The 19,157-nt window shown below is 42.3% G+C and overlaps 1 protein-coding gene across 1 annotated transcript in view; it reads left to right on the forward strand.

The window, feature by feature from the left end:
* The window catches only part of LOC120040143 (receptor-type tyrosine-protein phosphatase mu-like), a gene marked incomplete at both ends in the record, with an annotated part of 207,391 nt that extends 191,927 nt beyond the window's left edge, over positions 1-15,464 (forward strand). The window contains 2 exons of the mRNA XM_038985393.1: positions 12,050-12,061; positions 15,250-15,464. Coding sequence (XP_038841321.1) covers positions 12,050-12,061; positions 15,250-15,464 — 227 coding nt within the window. The remainder of the gene's footprint in view (positions 1-12,049; positions 12,062-15,249) is intronic.
* Positions 15,465-19,157: the final 3,693 nt, after the last annotated feature.

The raw sequence follows: 19,157 nt of genomic DNA on the forward strand, positions 1-19,157 counted from the left end.
CAGAGAGAGATCAACCACTTATATAGAGAGAGAAAGAGAGAGATCAACCACTTATATAAACAGAGAGAGATCAACCACTTATATAAACAGAGAGAGATCAACCACTTATATAAACAGAGAGAGAGATCAACCACTTATATAAACAGAGAGAGAGATCAACCACTTATATAAACAGAAGAGAGATCAACCACTTATATAAACAGGAGAAGGATCAACCACTTATATAACAGAGAGAGATCAACACATTATATAAACAAGAGAGATCAACCACTATATAAACAGAGAGAGAGAGATCAACCACTTATAAAACAGAGAGGAGATCACCACTTATATAAACAGAGAGGAGATCACCACTTATATAAACAGAGAGGAGATCACACTTATATAACAGAGAGAGATCAACCACTTATATAAACAGAGAGAGATCAACCACTATAATAAAACAGAGAGATCACCACTAATAAACAGAGAGAGATCAACCACTATATAAAACAGAGAGAGATCAACCACTTATATAAACATAGAGAGAGATCAACACTTATATAAACAAGAGAGAGAGTCAACCACTTATATAAACAGAGGAGATCAACCACTTATAAACAGAGAGGAGGATCACCACTTAATAAACAGAGAGAGATCAACACTTATATAACAAGACAGAGAGATCAACCACTTATATAAAAACAGAGAGAGAGAGATCAAACACTTATATAAACAGAGGAGATCAACCACTTATATAAACAGAGAGAGATCAACCACTTATATAAACAGAGAAGAGATCAAACCACTTATATAAAACAGAGAGAGAATCAACCACTTAATAAACATAGAGAGAGACAACCATATAAAACAGAGAGAGATAACCACTTATATAAACAGAGAGAGATCAACCACTTATATAAACATAGAGAGAGAGATCAACCACTTATATAAACAGAGAGAGATCAACCACTTATATAAACATAGAGAGAGAGATCAACCACTTATATAAACAGAGAGAGATCAACCACTTATATAGAGAGAGAAAGAGAGAGATCAACCACTTATATAAACAGAGAGAGATCAACCACTTATATAAACAGAGATCAACCACTTATATAAACAGAGAGAGATCAACCACTTATATAATAGAGAGAGAGATAACCACTTATAAACACAGAGAGAGATCAACCACTTATATAAACAGAGAGAGATCAACCACTTATATAAACAGAGAGAGATCAACCCACTTATATAAACAGAGAGAGATCAACCACATTATATAAACCGAGAGAGATCAACCACTTATAAAACAGAGAGAGAGAGATCAACCACTTATATAAAACACAGAGAGAGATCAAACACTATATAAACAGAGAGAGAGATCAACCATTATATAGCAAGAGAGAGATCAACCACTTAATAAACAGAGAGAGAGAGATCAACCACTTATATAACAAGAGAGAGAGATCAACCACTTATATAAAGAGAGAGAGATTACCACTTATATAAACAGAGAGAGATCAACCATTATATAAACAGAGAGAGAGATCAACCACTTATATAAACAGAGAGAGAGATCAACCACTTATATAAACAGAGAGAGATCAACACATATAAACAGAGAGAGATCAACCACTATAATAAACAGAGAGATCAACCACTTATATAAACAGAGAGAGATCAACCACTTATATAAACGAGAGAGATCAACCACTTATATAAAAAAGAGATCAACCACTTATTAAAACAGAGAGAGATCAACCATTATATACAGAGAGAGAGATCAACCACTTATATAAACAGAGAGGAGATCAACCACTTATATAACAGAGAGGAAACAACCACTTATATAAACAGAGAGAGAGAGATCAACCACTTATATAATAACGAGAGATCAACCACTATATAAACAAGAGAGAGAGATCAACCACTTATATAAACAGAGAGAGAAGAGAGAATCAACAACTTATAATGAAAAATTAGAGAGAGAGATCAACCACTTATATAACAAAGAGAGAGAGAGGATCAACCACTTATATAAACAGAGAGAGAGAGATCAACCACTATATAAAGAGAGAGAGATCAACCACTTATATAAACAGAGAGAGATCAACCACTTATATAACAAAGAGAGAGAGAGATCAACCACATATAGAAAAACAGAGAGAGAGAGAATCAACCACCTATATAGAGAGAGAGATCAACCACTTATATAAACAGAGGAGGAGATCAACCACTTATATAAACAGAGAGTGAGATCAAACCACTTATACAAAGAGAGAGAGAGGTCAACCACGTATATAAACAGAGAGGTCAACCACATATATAAACAGAGAGGTCAACCACATATATAAACAGAGAGGTCAACCACGTATATAAACAGAGAGGTCAACCACGTATATAAACAGAGAGGTCAACCACATATATAAACAGAGAGGTCAACCACGTATATAAACAGAGAGTGAGATCACCAATTATATAAACAGAGAGAGAGAGATCAACCACTTATATAAACAGAGAGAGAGATCAATCACGTATATAAACAGAGAGATAGATCAATCACGTATATAAACAGAGAGATCACCACTTATTAAACAGAGAGAGATCAACCACTTATATAAACAGAGAGTGAGAGATCAACAACTTATATAAACAGAGAGTGAGATCAACCAATTATATAAACAGAGAGAGAGATCAACCACTTATATGAACAGAGAGAGAGATCAACCACTTATATAAACAGAGAGATCAACCACTTATATAAACAGAGAGAGATCAACCACTTATATAAACAGAGAGAGATCAACCACTTATATAAACACAGAGAGAGAGATCAACCACTTATATAAACATAGAGAGAGAGATCAACCACTTATATAAACAGAGAGAGAGATCAACCACTTATAAACAGAGAGAGATCAACCACTTATATAAACAGAGAGAGATCAACCAATTATATAAACAGAGAGAGAGATCAACCACTAACATAAACATAGAGAGAGATCAACCACTTATATAAACAGAGAGAGATCAACCACTTATATAAACAGAGAGAGAGATTAACCACTTATATAAACAGAGAGAGATTAACCACTTATATAAACAGAGAGAGATCAACCACTTATATAAATAGAGAGATAAACCACTTATATAAACAGAGAGAGAGATCAACCACTTATATAAACAGAGAGAGAGAGAGATCAACCACTTATATAAACAGAGAGAGAGAGAGATCAACCACTTATATAAACAGAGAGAGAGATCAACCACTTATATAAACAGAGAGAGAGATCAACCACATATAAACAGAGAGAGACAGAGAGATCAACCACTTACATAAACAGAGAGATCAACCACTTATATCAACAGAGAGAGAGAGATCAACCACTTATATAAACAGAGAGATCAACCACTTTTATAAACAGAGAGAGATCAACCACTTATATAAACAGAGAGTGAGATCAACCAATTATATAAACAGAGAGAGAGAGATCAACCACTTATATAAACAGAGAGAGATCAATCACGTATATAAACAGAGAGAGAGATCAATCACGTATATAAACAGAGAGATCAACCACTTATATAAACAGAGAGAGATCAACCACTTATATAAACAGAGAGTGAGAGATCAACAACTTATATAAACAGAGAGTGAGATCAACCAATTATATAAACAGAGAGAGAGATCAACCACTTATATGAACAGAGAGAGAGATCAACCACTTATATAAACAGAGAGAGATCAACCACTTATATAAACAGAGAGAGATCAACCACTTATATAAACAGAGAGAGATCAACCACTTATATAAACAGAGAGAGATCAACCACTTATATAAACAGAGAGAGAGATCAACCACTTATATAAACAGAGAGCGATCAACCACTTATATAAACAGAGAGAGATCAACCAATTATATAAACAGAGAGAGAGATCAACCACTAACATAAACATAGAGAGAGATGAACCACTTATATAAACAGAGAGAGATCACCCACTTATATAAACAGAGAGAGATCAACCACTTATATAAACAGAGAGAGATCAACCACTTATATAAACAGAGAGAGATCAACCACTTATATAAACAGAGAGAGAGATCAACCACTAACATAAACATAGAGAGAGATCAACCACTTATATAAACAGAGAGAGATCAACCACTTATATAAACAGAGAGAGAGATTAACCACTTATATAAACAGAGAGAGATTAACCACTTATATAAACAGAGAGAGATCAACCACTTATATAAATAGAGAGATAAACCACTTATATAAACAGAGAGAGAGATCAACCACTTATATAAACAGAGAGAGAGAGAGATCAACCACTTATATAAACAGAGAGAGAGAGAGATCAACCACTTATATAAACAGAGAGAGAGATCAACCACTTATATAAACAGAGAGTGAGATCAACCACTTATATAAACAGAGAGATCAACCACTTATATAAACAGAGAGATCAACCACTTATATAAACAGAGAGTGAGATCAGCCACTTATATAAACAGAGAGATCAACCACTTTTATAAACAGAGAGAGATCAACCACTTATATAAACAGAGAGTGAGATCAACCAATTATATAAACAGAGAGAGAGAGATCAACCACTTATATAAACAGAGAGAGATCAATCACGTATATAAACAGAGAGAGAGATCAATCACGTATATAAACAGAGAGATCAACCACTTATATAAACAGAGAGAGATCAACCACTTATATAAACAGAGAGTGAGAGATCAACAACTTATATAAACAGAGAGTGAGATCAACCAATTATATAAACAGAGAGAGAGATCAACCACTTATATGAACAGAGAGAGAGATCAACCACTTATATAAACAGAGAGAGATCAACCACTTATATAAACAGAGAGAGATCAACCACTTATATAAACAGAGAGAGATCAACCACTTATATAAACAGAGAGAGATCAACCACTTATATAAACAGAGAGAGAGATCAACCACTTATATAAACAGAGAGCGATCAACCACTTATATAAACAGAGAGAGATCAACCAATTATATAAACAGAGAGAGAGATCAACCACTAACATAAACATAGAGAGAGATGAACCACTTATATAAACAGAGAGAGATCAACCACTTATATAAACAGAGAGAGAGATTAACCACTTATATAAACAGAGAGAGATCAACCACTTATATAAACAGAGAGATAAACCACTTATATAAACAGAGAGAGAGATCAACCACTTATATAAACAGAGAGAGAGAGAGATCAACCACTTATATAAACAGAGAGAGAGAGAGATCAACCACTTATATAAACAGAGAGAGAGATTAACCACTTATATAAACAGAGAGAGATCAACCACTTATATAAACAGAGAGAGAGATTAACCACTTATATAAACAGAGAGAGATTAACCACTTATATAAACAGAGAGAGATCAACCACTTATATAAACAGAGAGAGCGAGAGATCAACCACTTATATAAACAGACAGAGATCAACCACTTATATAAACAGAGAGAGAGATCAACCACTTATATAAACAGAGAGATCAACCACTTATATAAACAGAGAGAGAGAGATCAACCACTTATATAAACAGAGAGAGAGATCAACCACTTATATAAACAGACAGAGAGAGATCAACCACTTTTATAAACAGAGTGAGAGAGAGATCAACCACTTATATAAACAGAGAGAGATCAACCACTTATATAAACAGAGAGAGAGATCAACCACTTACATAAACAGAGATCAACCACTTATATAAACAGAGAGAGAGAGAATCAACCACTTATATAAACAGAGAGAGAGATCAACCACTTATATAAACAGAGAGTGAGATCAACCACTTATATAAACAGAGAGAGATCAACCACTTATATAAACAGAGAGAGATCAACCACTTATATAAACAGAGAGAGATCAACCACTTATATAAACAGAGAGAGATCAACCACTTATATAAACAGAGAGAGAGATCAACCACTTATATAAACAGAGAGAGATCAACCACTTATATAAACAGAGAGAGAGATCAACCACTTATATAAACAGAGAGAGATCAACCACTTATATAAACAGAGAGATCAACCACTTATATAAACAGAGAGAGATCAACCACTTATATAAACAGAGAGAGATCAACCACTTATATAAACAGAGAGAGATCAACCACTTATATAAACAGAGAGAGAGATCAACCACTTATATAAACAGAGAGAGAGATCAACCACTTATATAAACAGAGAGAGAGATCAACCACTTATATAAACAGAGAGAGAGATCAACCACTTATATAAACATAGAGAGAGATCAACCACTTATATAAACAGAGAGAGATCAACCACTTATATAAACAGAGAGAGATCAACCACATACACTACTGTTCACAAGTTTGGGTTCAATTAGAAATGTCCTTGTTATTTGAAAGAAAAGTACATTTTTTGTCCATTAAAATAATATCAAATTGATCAGAAATACAGTGTAGATGTTGTTAATTTTGTAAATTACTATTGTAGCTGGAAACGGCTGATTTTTTAAATTGAATATCTACTTAGGCCCATTATCAGCAACCATCACTCCTGTGTTCCAATGGCACGTTGTGTTAGCTAATCCAAGTTTGTCATTTTAAAAGGCTAATTGATCAGTAGAAAACCCTTTTTGCAATTATGTTTACACAGCTGAAAACTTTTCTGATTTAAAGAAGCAATAAAACTGGCCTTCTTTAGACTAGTTGAGTATCTGGAGCATCAGAATTTGTGGGTTCGATTACAGGCTCAAAATGGCCAGAAACAAATAACTTTCTTCTGAAACTCGTCAGTCTATTCTTGTTCTGAGAAATGAAGGCTATTCCAAGAGAGAAATTGCCAAGAAACTGAAGATCTGGTACAACGCTGTGTACTACTCCCTTCAAAGAACAGCGCAAACTGGCTATCCAGAATAGAAAGAGTGGGAGGCCCCGGTGCACAACTGAGCAAGAGGACAAGTACATTAGAGTGTCTAGTTTGAGAAACACAAGTCCTCAACTGGCAGCTTTATTAAATAGTACCCGCAAAACACCAGTGAAGAGGCGTCTCCGGGATGCTGGCCTTCTAGGAGAGACGGAGTGAGTGACAGAGAGGGAGAGACGGAGAGGGAGAGAGGGAGAGAAGGAGAGAGGGAGAGAGGGAGAGAGGGAGAGAAGGAGAGACGGAGAGGGAGAGACGGAGGGGGAGAGAGACGGAGGGGGAGAGAGACGGAGAGGGGGAGAGACGGAGAGGGAGAGAGGGAGACTGATAGGGCGAGAGGGAGACTGATAGGGCGAGAGGGAGACTGATAGGGCGAGAGGGAGACTGATAGGGCGAGAGGGAGACTGATAGGGCGAGAGGGAGACTGATAGGGCGAGAGGGAGACTGATAGGGCGAGAGGGAGACTGAGAGGGAGACTGAGAGGGAGACTGAGAGGGAGACTGAGAGGGAGACTGAGAGGGCAAGAGGGAGACGGAGAGGGAGACGGAGAGGGAGACGGGTAGGGCGAGAGGGAGACTGAGAGGGAGACTGGTAGGGCGAGAGGGAGACTGATAGGGCGAGAGGGAGACTGATAGGGCGAGAGGGAGACTGATAGGGCGAGAGGGAGACTGAGAGGGAGACTGAGAGGGCACGAGGGAGACGGAGAGGGAGAGGGAGACGGAGAGGGAGACTGGTAGGGCGAGAGGGAGACTGAGCGAGACTGATAGGGCGAGAGGGAGACTGATAGGGAGACTGATAGGGCGAGAGGGAGACTGATAGGGTGAGAGGGAGACTGATAGGGTGAGAGGGAGACTGATAGGGCGAGAGGGAGACAGAGGGAGACTGAGATGGAGACTGATAGGGCGAGAGGGAGACTGATAGGTCGAGGGGGAGACTGATAGGTCGAGGGGGAGACTGATAGGTCGAGGGGGAGACGGAGAGGGAGACGGAGAGGGAGACGGAGAGGGCGAGATGGAGACTGATAGGGCGAGAGGTAGACTGATAGGGCGAGAGGGAGACTGAGAGGGAGACTGAGAGGAAGCCTGAGAGGGAGCCTGAGAGGGAGACTGAGGGGGCAAGAGGGAGACGGAGAGGGAGACGGAGAGGGAGACGGAGAGGGAGACTGGTAGGGCGAGAGGGAGACTGAGGGAGACTGGTAGTGCGAGAGGGAGACTGATAGGGAGACTGATAGGGCGAGAGGGAGACTGATAGGGCGAGAGGGAGACTGAGAGGGAGACTGATAGGGCGAGAGGGAGACTGATAGGGCGAGAGGGAGACTGATAGGGCGAGAGGGAGACTGATAGGGCGAGAGGGAGACTGATAGGTCGAGGGGGAGACTGATAGGTCGAGGGGGAGACTGATAGGTCGAGGGGGAGACTGAGAGGGAGACTGAGGGAGACTGAGGGAGACTGAGGGAGACTGAGGGGGAGACTGAGAGGGAGACTGATAGGGCGAGAGGGAGACTGATAGGGAGACTGATAGGGCGAGAGGGAGACTGATAGGGAGACTGATAGGGAGACTGATAGGGCGAGAGGGAGACTGATAGGGAGACTGATAGGGCGAGAGGGAGACTGATAGGGCGAGAGGGAGACTGATAGGGCGAGAGGGAGACTGATAGGGCGAGAGGGAGACTGAGAGGGCGAGAGGGAGACTGAGAGGGCGAGAGGGAGACTGAGAGGGCGAGAGGGAGACTGAGAGGGCGAGAGGGAGACTGAAAGGGAGACTCATAGGGCGAGAGAGAGACTGATAGGGTGAGAGGGAGACTGAGCGGGTGACAGAGGGTGACTGAGAGGGTGACAGAGGGTGACTGAGAGGGTGACTGAGAGGGAGACTGAGATGGAGACTGAGGGCGAGAGGGAGACTGATAGGGCGAGAGGGAGACACAGAGGGAGACTGATAGGGCGAGAGTGAGACTGATAGGGCGAGAGTGAGACTGATAGGGCGAGAGGGAGACTGATAGGGCGAGAGGGAGACTGATAGGGCGAGAGGGAGACTGATAGGGCGAGAGGGAGACTGATAGGGCGACAGAGAGGAAGCCTGAGAGGGAGCCTGAGAGGGAGACTGAGGGGGCAAGAGGGAGAGGGAGACGGAGAGGGAGACGGAGAGGGAGACGGAGAGGGAGACGGAGAGGGAGACTGGTAGGGCGAGAGGGAGACTGAGGGAGACTGGTAGTGCGAGAGGGAGACTGATAGGGAGACTGATAGGGCGAGAGGGAGACTGATAGGGCGAGAGGGAGACTGAGAGGGAGACTGATAGGGTGAGAGGGAGACTGATAGGGCGAGAGGGAGACTGATAGGGCGAGAGGGAGACTGATATGGCGAGAGGGAGACTGATAGGTCGAGGGGGAGACTGATAGGTCGAGGGGGAGACTGAGAGGGAGACTGAGGGAGACTGAGGGAGACTGAGGGAGACTGAGGGGGAGACTGAGAGGGAGACTGATAGGGCGAGAGGGAGACTGATAGGGAGACTGATAGGGCGAGAGGGAGACTGATAGGGAGACTGATAGGGCGAGAGGGAGACTGATAGGGCGAGAGGGAGACTGATAGGGCGAGAGGGAGACTGAGAGGGCGAGAGGGAGACTGAGAGGGCGAGAGGGAGACTGAAAGGGAGACTCATAGGGCGAGAGAGAGACTGATAGGGTGAGAGGGAGACTGAGCGGGTGACAGAGGGTGACTGAGAGGGTGACAGAGGGTGACTGAGAGGGTGACTGAGAGGGAGACTGAGATGGAGACTGAGAGGGCGAGAGGGAGACTGATAGGGCGAGAGGGAGACACAGAGGGAGACTGATAGGGCGACAGAGAGGGAGACTGATAGGGCGACAGAGAGGGAGACTGATAGGGCGACAGAGAGGGAGACTGATAGGGCGACAGAGAGGGAGACTGATAGGGCGACAGAGAGGGAGACTGATAGGGCGACAGAGAGGGAGACTGATAGGGCGACAGAGAGGGAGACTGATAGGGCGACAGAGAGGGAGACTGATAGGGCGACAGATAGGGCGACAGAGAGGGAGACTGATAGGGCGACAGAGAGGGAGACTGATAGGGCGACAGAGAGGGAGACTGGGAGGGAGACTGATAGGGCGAGAGGGAGACTGATAGGGAGACTGATAGGGCGAGAGGGAGACTGAGATGGAGACTGAGAGGGCGAGAGGGAGACTGAGAGGGAGACTGATAGGGCGAGAGGGAGACACAGAGGGAGACTGATAGGGCGAGAGGGAGACACAGAGGGAGACTGATAGGGCGAGAGGGAGACTGATAGGGCGAGAGGGAGACTGATAGGGCGAGAGGGAGACTGACAGAGCGAGGTAGACAGAGCGAGGTAGACAGAGCGAGGGAGACAGAGCGAGGGAGACAGAGCGAGGGAGACAGAGCGAGAGAGGCCAGCCTGAAGTATAAGCCTACACAGAACTGAACCATGTTCTGTTAAACTCTATATGATCATAATAATAGTTATAATTATTATCTTGAGACAGTAGTGGTATCCATGGTAATGAACGAGGTCAGAAGGAACCACATACAGCACAACAGGGATCGTGTTAGTGTGATATGTTTGCCACAGATCTCAAGAAAAAAAAGAAAAACACTATATTTCTGCTTCTACAACAATGCCGCCATTAAAGTCTAATTTTACCACCATATCATGGAATCAACATAACACCTGTCATTTTAAACCATGTTGGGAGACTGATCCCTAACATATTAGGGGAGTTGATTATCGTTGTGACAGTTTGAGATAACATATTAGGGGACTTGATTATCGTTGTGACAGTTTGAGATAACATATTAGGGGAGTTGATTATCGTTGTGACAATTTGAGATAACATATTATGGGAGTTGATTATCGTTGTGACAGTTTGAGATAACATATTAGGGGAGTTGATTATCGTTGTGACAGTTTGAGATAACATATTAGGGGAGTTGATTATCGTTGTGACAGTTTGAGATACCATTTTAGGGGAGTTGATTATCGTTGTGACAGTTTGAGATACCATTTTAGGGGAGTTGATTATCGTTGTGACAGTTTGAGATAACATATTATGGGAGTTGATTATCATTTAATGTGATTGATTAGTGCATCTTGTTCATCGCGTTGCAGGCTTTATTTTGCGTCATAATAGCCAAAATGTCCATAGTACACAAACGTTCTTACATTTTATATCTCGCAGCAATCATCTAAATCCATTTCAGGAGTAAGGCCACAAACATTTTTTGTTGTTGCATTTTTTCATTCTGTCCCCTTGAAATCCATTCTGTCCCCTTGAAATCCATTCTGACACCTTGAAATTAATTCTGACACCTTCACAACCATTCTGTCCTCTTGAAAACCATTCTGTCCCCCTTGAAAACCATTCTGTCCCCCTTGAAAACCATTCTGTCCCCCTTGCAAACCATTCTGTCCCCCTTGCAAACCATTCTGTCCCCCTTGCAAACCATTCTGTCCCCTTGAAATCCATTCTGTCCCCTTGAAAGCCATTCTGTCCCCTTGAAAGCCATTCTGTCCCCTTGAAAACCATTCTGTCCCCCTTGCAAACCATTCTATCCCCTTGAAAACCATTCTGTTTTTGATTTGTTCTGTTAAGACTGTATTGCACTGTTGAAATGCCCACGCCACAATTTCCTCATCAAATAAACAAAGCCCAGGCCTTACTGATTTAAACAGCACAGCCATGAAGTGATCTAACAAACAGTAGCTCTAAACAACAGTCTACACTGTAACAGTGCTTATGATGTATTGTTGCTTACCTCCTCTCTCTCTTCTCCTCCTCTCTCTCTTCTCCTCCTCTCTCTCTACTCCTCCTCTCTCCTTTCTCCTCCTCTCCTTTCTCCTCCTCTCTCCTTTCTCCTCCTCTCTCCTTTCTCCTCCTCTCTCCTTTCTCCTTCTCTCTCTCCAACTATCTTCTCCTCTCCTCTCTCCTCCTCTCTTCTCCTCTCCTCCTCCTCTCTTTCCCTCTCTTCCTCCTCCTCTCCTCCTCTCTCCTCCTCTCTCCTCCTCCTCTCTTCTCCTCTCCTCTCTCTCTCCTCCTCCTCTCCTCCTCTCTTCTCCATCTCTTCTCGTACTTAACCTCTTTATGTATGTCCTATAAAAGTGCCCATAAATGGTAAGTCACCAGGACCCCCTGGTCTTGGCCTTGGTTTGGGGAAGGAGGTGATGTCACAGGAACACACAGATGACAGTGAGAGAGCTGATTCGTGGATATGACTTTTCTATTATGACATCTGCATGGCCAGTGGACACGCTAACATTTCACCTCCCCTCCGTTTCCACCTTGAAGTCATTAGCCTTGTCTAGCATGATCACAGTACACCATCGTTGCTGCATTATCATGCATTATCTCTTGGGGGGGGGGGGGTTGTTTTTGTTTGTTTTCATTGTATTGGTTGTAATTGAGCAACGTTGCTTGGATGGTGCCTGCCTGACTGCATCCGCCATTGTGTTGCACTGAAGCTGCAGACATCCACATCCACAAGACATCTTCATAACCATCTTATCTCTGCCACTGACAGGGGTCTGAGTGGAATTTAAAATACATTATCTCTAATGTCAATATGAGGTGTATCAAAATAAATAAAAATATTACTTTAATCCTTTTAAATAACTTCTTTTTAATTCCTCTCCGTCCCACATCATAATAATAGTGAATACTTCCCACATCATATAAATACTGAATACTTCCCACATCATAATAATACTGAATACTTCCCACATCATAATAATAGTGAATACTTCCCACATTATAATAATACTGAATACTTCCCACATCATAATAATACTGAATACTTCCCACATCATAATAATACTGAATACTTCCCACATCATAATAATAGATACTTATTCCCACATCACAGTACTACTGACTACTTCCCACATCACAGTACTACTGACTACTTCCCACATCATAATAATACTGAATACTTCCCACATTATAATAATACTGAATACTTCCCACATCATAATAATACTGAATACTTCCCACATCATAATAATAGATACTTATTCCCACATCATAATACTACTGAATACTTCCCACATTATAATAATATTGAATACTTCCCACATCATAATAATACTGAATACTTCCCACATCATATAAATACTGAATACTTCCCACATCATATAAATACTGAATACTTCCCACATCATAATAATAGTGAATACTTCCCACATCATAATAATAGTGAATACTTCCCACATCATAATAATACTGAATACTTCCCACATCATAATAATACTGAATACTTCCCACATCATAATAATACTGAATACTTCCCACATCATAATAATAGATACTTCTTCCCACATCACAGTACTACTGACTACTTCCCACATCACAGTACTACTGACTACTTCCCACATCATAATAATAGTGAATACTTCCCACATCATAATAATAGTGAATACTTCCCACATCATATAAATACTGAATACTTCCCACATCATATAAATACTGAATACGTCCCACATCATAATAATAGTGAATACTTCCCACATCATAATAATACTGAATACTTCCCACATCATAATAATAGATACTTATTCCCACATCACAGTACTACTGACTACTTCCCACATCACAGTACTACTGACTACTTCCCACATCATAATAATAGTGAATACTTCCCACATCATAATAATAGTGAATACTTCCCACATCATAATAATACTGAATACTTCCCACATCATAATAATAGATACTTCTTCCCACATCACAGTACTACTGACTACTTCCCACATCACAGTACTACTGACTACTTCCCACATCACAGTACTACTGACTACTTCCCACATCATAATAATAGTGAATACTTCCCACATCACAGTACTACTGACTACTTCCCACATCATATAAATACTGAATACTTCCCACATCATAATAATAGTGAATACTTCCCACATCATAATAATACTGAATACTTCCCACATCATAATAGATACTTCTTCCCACATCACAGTACTACTGACTACTTCCCACATCACAGTACTACTGACTACTTCCCACATCATAATAATAGTGAATACTTCCCACATCATAATAATAGTGAATACTTCCCACATCATATAAATACTGAATACTTCCCACATCATATAAATACTGAATACTTCCCACATCATAATAATACTGAATACTTCCCACATCATAATAATACTGAATACTTCCCACATCATAATAATAGATACTTCTTCCCACATCACAGTACTACTGACTACTTCACACATCATAATAATAGTGAATACTTCCCACATCATAATAATACTGAATACTTCCCACATCATAATAATACTGAATACTTCCCACATCATAATAATAGTGAATACTTCCCACATCATAGTAATACTGAATACTTCCCACATCATAATAATAGATACTTCTTCCCACATCATAGTAATTCTGAGTACTTCCCACATCATAGTAATTCTGAGTACTTCCCACATCATAGTAATTCTGAGTACGTCCCACATCATAGTAATTCTGAGTACTTCCCACATCATAGTAATTCTGAGTCACAGAATCAGACCAATCATGACCCAGTGTTCTGAGCTTTCTCCCCCTCACCACATTCACTCATCCTACGACCCCGTTCCAATAGCAAACCTAGCATATCACTTAGAATGCATACTTCCACTTGAAGCCATGTATTATCAGTGTTTCCCCTATATATGCATTTAGCAGCGGCGCACCTGCCACAAATAAAATCAGATTTAAAGTATGCATATAAGATAATGGAGCGATATATTAATACATAAAGTCATCTTTGAGATCTATCGATCATCGAAATAAATACCTAGACAGTCGGGGAGAATCTTTAATTCCCCCAAATGTCATGGTATAGGGCACACATTGGTTTTATTATCATGTTTTAGTCACTCAGATAGCATTAGAACAAGGCATAATAGCCATGGCAAAATGTATAGAATTGCACTGAAATTAGCTTTAAAACAGCAACATTTTGTGAGGATATTGGAACTGAGCCATTGTGTCACTACCAGAATTTATATTTTAAGCCATGATCTCTCTATTTCCATATGACTGGATTGTGGCTAGGGCCAGGAGTTTTTCCTTCTCTATGTTAAGTCACTCATATCATTTTGACAGGCATTGTGGCTAGGACCAGGAGTTGTTCCTTCTCTATGTCAAGTAGATGTGTAGATTTTTTCCATGCCTGGTGTTACCAAGAGTTCACTCACCATCCTGACCCCGTTGTTCCCCTTCCTTCCTGTTTCCTCTTCCTTCCTGTTTCCTCTATCTGTCTCTGTGTGCCTGCCTGCGTCTTCTCTGTATCTGTCCAGACGAGAGCCAGACGATGGGTGGTGGTGGTAGTAGCTGCAGTGACACCAGTAGCCTGGTCCAGTCTCACGGCCACTCCCTGAGAAAGAGAGAGGGGACAGTAGACGCGCCCTACCAGACAGGCCAGCTCCACCCTGCTATCCGAGTAGCCGACCTGCTGCAGCACATCACACAGATGAAGTGTGCGGAGGGATACGGATTCAAGGAGGAGTATGAGGTGAGACGAACTTTCACCTTTTTGAACTTTCACCACCTCTCGTTCGAATCACTGTGACATGTCAACTTTCACCTCCCGCTCATGGAGACACGCCCCCCCCCCCCCCCCCACACACACACTTCTCACTGTGGCTTGGTTCCAACTCTTTAAAACTGGATCCAACCTTTCTCCCTCCATTATAGTAGTTAGTGATGTAACTTGACTGAACAGGGGAAAGTTTCCTGAATGTGTATGTGGGGACAAAACTTCACCTTTGACCTTTGACCTTGAGCTCACAGGGTCAGTTCCATTTCTTCTACCTTGTTCTCTGCTCTCACTCCTACAATTCAGATTCCGTAAATTTAAGGAAATTAATTTAAAATTCCAGATTCGAGAAATGGAGACTACGTCATTGTAAATAGACGGTACTTTTTAATTCTTGAATTAAATGGAGTTTTACTTCGTCCCCTGGATACTTCCCAAATGGCACACTATTTCCAATATACTACACTACGTTTAACCACATCACCCTATTGGCCCTGGTCAAAAGTAGTGCACTATATAGGGAATAGGGTTCCGTAGGGCTCTGGTCAAAAGTAGTGCACTATATAGGGAATAGGCTTCCATAGGGCTCTGGTCAAAAGTAGTGCACTATATAGGGAATAGGGTTCCATAGGGCTCTGGTCAAAAGTAGTGCACTATATAGGGAATAGTGTTCCATTTGGGACACAAACTATCCACTGTGTGACTCGTTTTTGCTGTTTGCCTTTTCCTTGTGGTGTTAGACTGCCTCTTCTGCCGTCGTGTGTGAGTGTGTGTGTGTGTGTGTGTGTGTGTGTGTGTGTGTGTGTGTGTGTGTGTGTGTGTGTGTGTGTGTGTGTGTGTGTGTGTGTGTGTGTGTGTGTGTGTGTGTGTGTGTGTGTGTAATCACTCAGTGTAGTGTGTGTGTGTGTGTGTGTGTGTGTGTGTGTGTGTGTGTGTGTGTGTGTGTAATCACTCAGTGTACTAACAGTGCCGGTGTGTGTGTGTGTGTGTGTGTGGAACCACTCACACAGTGAGGAAGCCTTTAATTTACTCACATTTAAAAAGGTAGTGATTAAAAACTGTGTGATAAACCGTCTTTTGTTTGGTCAGATTAAAGTGAATTGTGACAAGGTTCTCCCTCTCTTCAGGAGGCTATTGTCACCCAACAGCCTCCACACTGACACAGAGACAGAGACAGAGACAGACTGTCACTATGTCACCCTGCCTCTTTCTCTCTGACACCCAAACGACCCTCGCCGAGTCGAGGCAAGCGGAGCGTCATTCTCATTTCCCCTCGTTACGCTAGCAGCTGGCTGGGCTCGGATCCAACCTGCTTCACAGACTATCCCCTTAAAACACAGGGATCCAACCTGCTTCACAGACTATCCCCTTAAAACACAGGGAACCAACCTGCTTCACAGACTATCCCCTTAAAACACAGGGATCCAACCTGCTTCACAGACTATCCCCTTAAAACACAGGGATCCAACCTGCTTCACAGACTATCCCTTTAAAACACAGGGATCCCACCTGCCTCTCCCCCCCACCCACCCACCCCAGAAGCCAACAGGACAGAGAAGAGTAGGGGGAGATAATAAAGCGACTCATTTGTTCTGTTTTGATCATGTACTGTTCCGATGTGTATTTCAAGTTATGGAGGCCAGTGCATCCATCTATCTAAACTGTATCTCTCTCTGACTCCATGCCTTCTTACGTTAATAATCTACATGTTTAACTTTGGATCAGATCAATAAGGTAAAATTATATTTTTGGTTATTTGTGCTTTTTTTTTCTCTAGATATCTAGATCATTTAATTTCTTAAGTGTAGAGGTCACAACGATGGTGATGATGCTTGCTGGCTGGTCCTGGCCTCACATGTTGGTGGGATTATAGTCTTGCTGGCTGGTCCTGGCCTCACATGTTGGTGGGATTATAGTCTTGCTGACTGGTCCTGGCCTCACGTGTTGGTGGGATTATAGTCTTGCTGGCTGGTCCTGGCCTTACATGTTGGTGGGGTTATAGTCTTGCTGGATGGTCCTGGCATCACATGTTGGTGGGATTATAGTCTTGCTGGATGGTCCTGGCATCACATGTTGGTGGGATTATAGTCTTGCTGACTGGTCCTGGCCTCACATGTTGGTGAGATTATAGTCTTGCTGGCTGGTCCTGGCCTCACAAATTGGTGGGATTATAGTCTTGCTGGCTGGTCATGGCCTCACATGTTGGTGGGATTATAGTCTTGCTGGCTGGTCCTGGCCTCACATGTTGGTGGGATTATAGTCTTGCTGGCTGGTCCTGGCTTCACATGTTGGTGGGATTATAGTCTTGCTGGCTGGTCCTGGCCTTACATGTTGGTGGGATTATAGTCTTGCTGGCTGGTCCTGGCTTCACATGTTGGTGGGATTATAGTCTTGCTGGCTGGTCCTGGCTTCACATGTTGGTGGGATTATAGTCTTGCTGACTGGTCCTGGCCTCACATGTTGGTGAGATTATAGTCTTGCTGGCTGGTCCTGGCCTCACAAGTTGGTGGGATTATAGTCTTGCTGGCTGGTCATGGCCTCACATGTTGGTGGGATTATAGTCTTGCTGGCTGGTCCTGGCCTCACATGTTGGTGGGATTATAGTCTTGCTGGCTGGTCCTGGCTTCACATGTTGGTGGGATTATAGTCTTGCTGGCTGGTCCTGGCCTTACATGTTGGTGGGATTATAGTCTTGCTGGCTGGTCCTGGCTTCACATGTTGGTGGGATTATAGTCTTGCTGGCTGGTCCTGGCTTCACATGTTGGTGGGATTATAGTCTTGCTGGCTGGTCCTGGCTTCACATGTTGGTGGGATTATAGTCTTGCTGGCTGGTCCTGGTATCACTTGTTGGTTGGATTATAGTCTTGCTGACTGGTCCTGGCCTCACATGTTGGTGGGATTATAGTCTTGCTGGATGGTCCTGGCCTCACATGTTGGTGGGATTATAGTCTTGCTGGCTGGTCCTGGCTTCACATGTTGGTGGGATTATAGTCTTGCTGGCTGGTCCTGGCATCACATGTTGGTTGGATTATAGTCTTGCTGACTGGTTCTGGCCTCACATGTTGGTGGGATTATAGTCTTGCTAGCTGGTCCTGGTATCACATGTTGGTGAGATTATAGTCTTGCTGGCTGGTCCTGGTATCACGTGTTGGTGGGATTATAGTCTTGCTGGCTGGTCCTGGCCTCACATGTTGGATGAAAAGGCTACGTTAGGTCATGTTGTAGCCTTGAGAAATGTGACTACGGAATGTTTTCTTCTTCATCTCAAGACATTGAGATGTACAGTAGATCAAAATAACATCTCGAAAGCTTCATAAAGTGTGTATAATCGTAAATATCAATTGGTTCAACTTTGCAAACTCTATTGTAGCTGCCGTAGCCAGACATAACCTTGACCAGCCCTATATGTCAGCTGTTATGTTGCATGTTGACACTAGTCAGTGGATGCTGCTTCCTTTGGGAAGTAACTATGTCACTATGTCACTACGTATGCTTCTATCAAGTGCTATTTGATATGAACCGTGACAGAGTAAGTATTGCATGCTGCTTCCTTTGGGAAGTCACTATGTCACTATGTCACTACGTCACTACGTATACTTTTATCAAGTGCTATTTGATATGAACCGTGACAGAGTAAGTATTGCATGCTGCTTCCTTTGGGAAGTCACT

This window comes from Salvelinus namaycush, unplaced genomic scaffold (genome assembly GCF_016432855.1).
Source record: "Salvelinus namaycush isolate Seneca unplaced genomic scaffold, SaNama_1.0 Scaffold329, whole genome shotgun sequence".
NCBI lineage: Eukaryota > Metazoa > Chordata > Actinopteri > Salmoniformes > Salmonidae > Salvelinus > Salvelinus namaycush.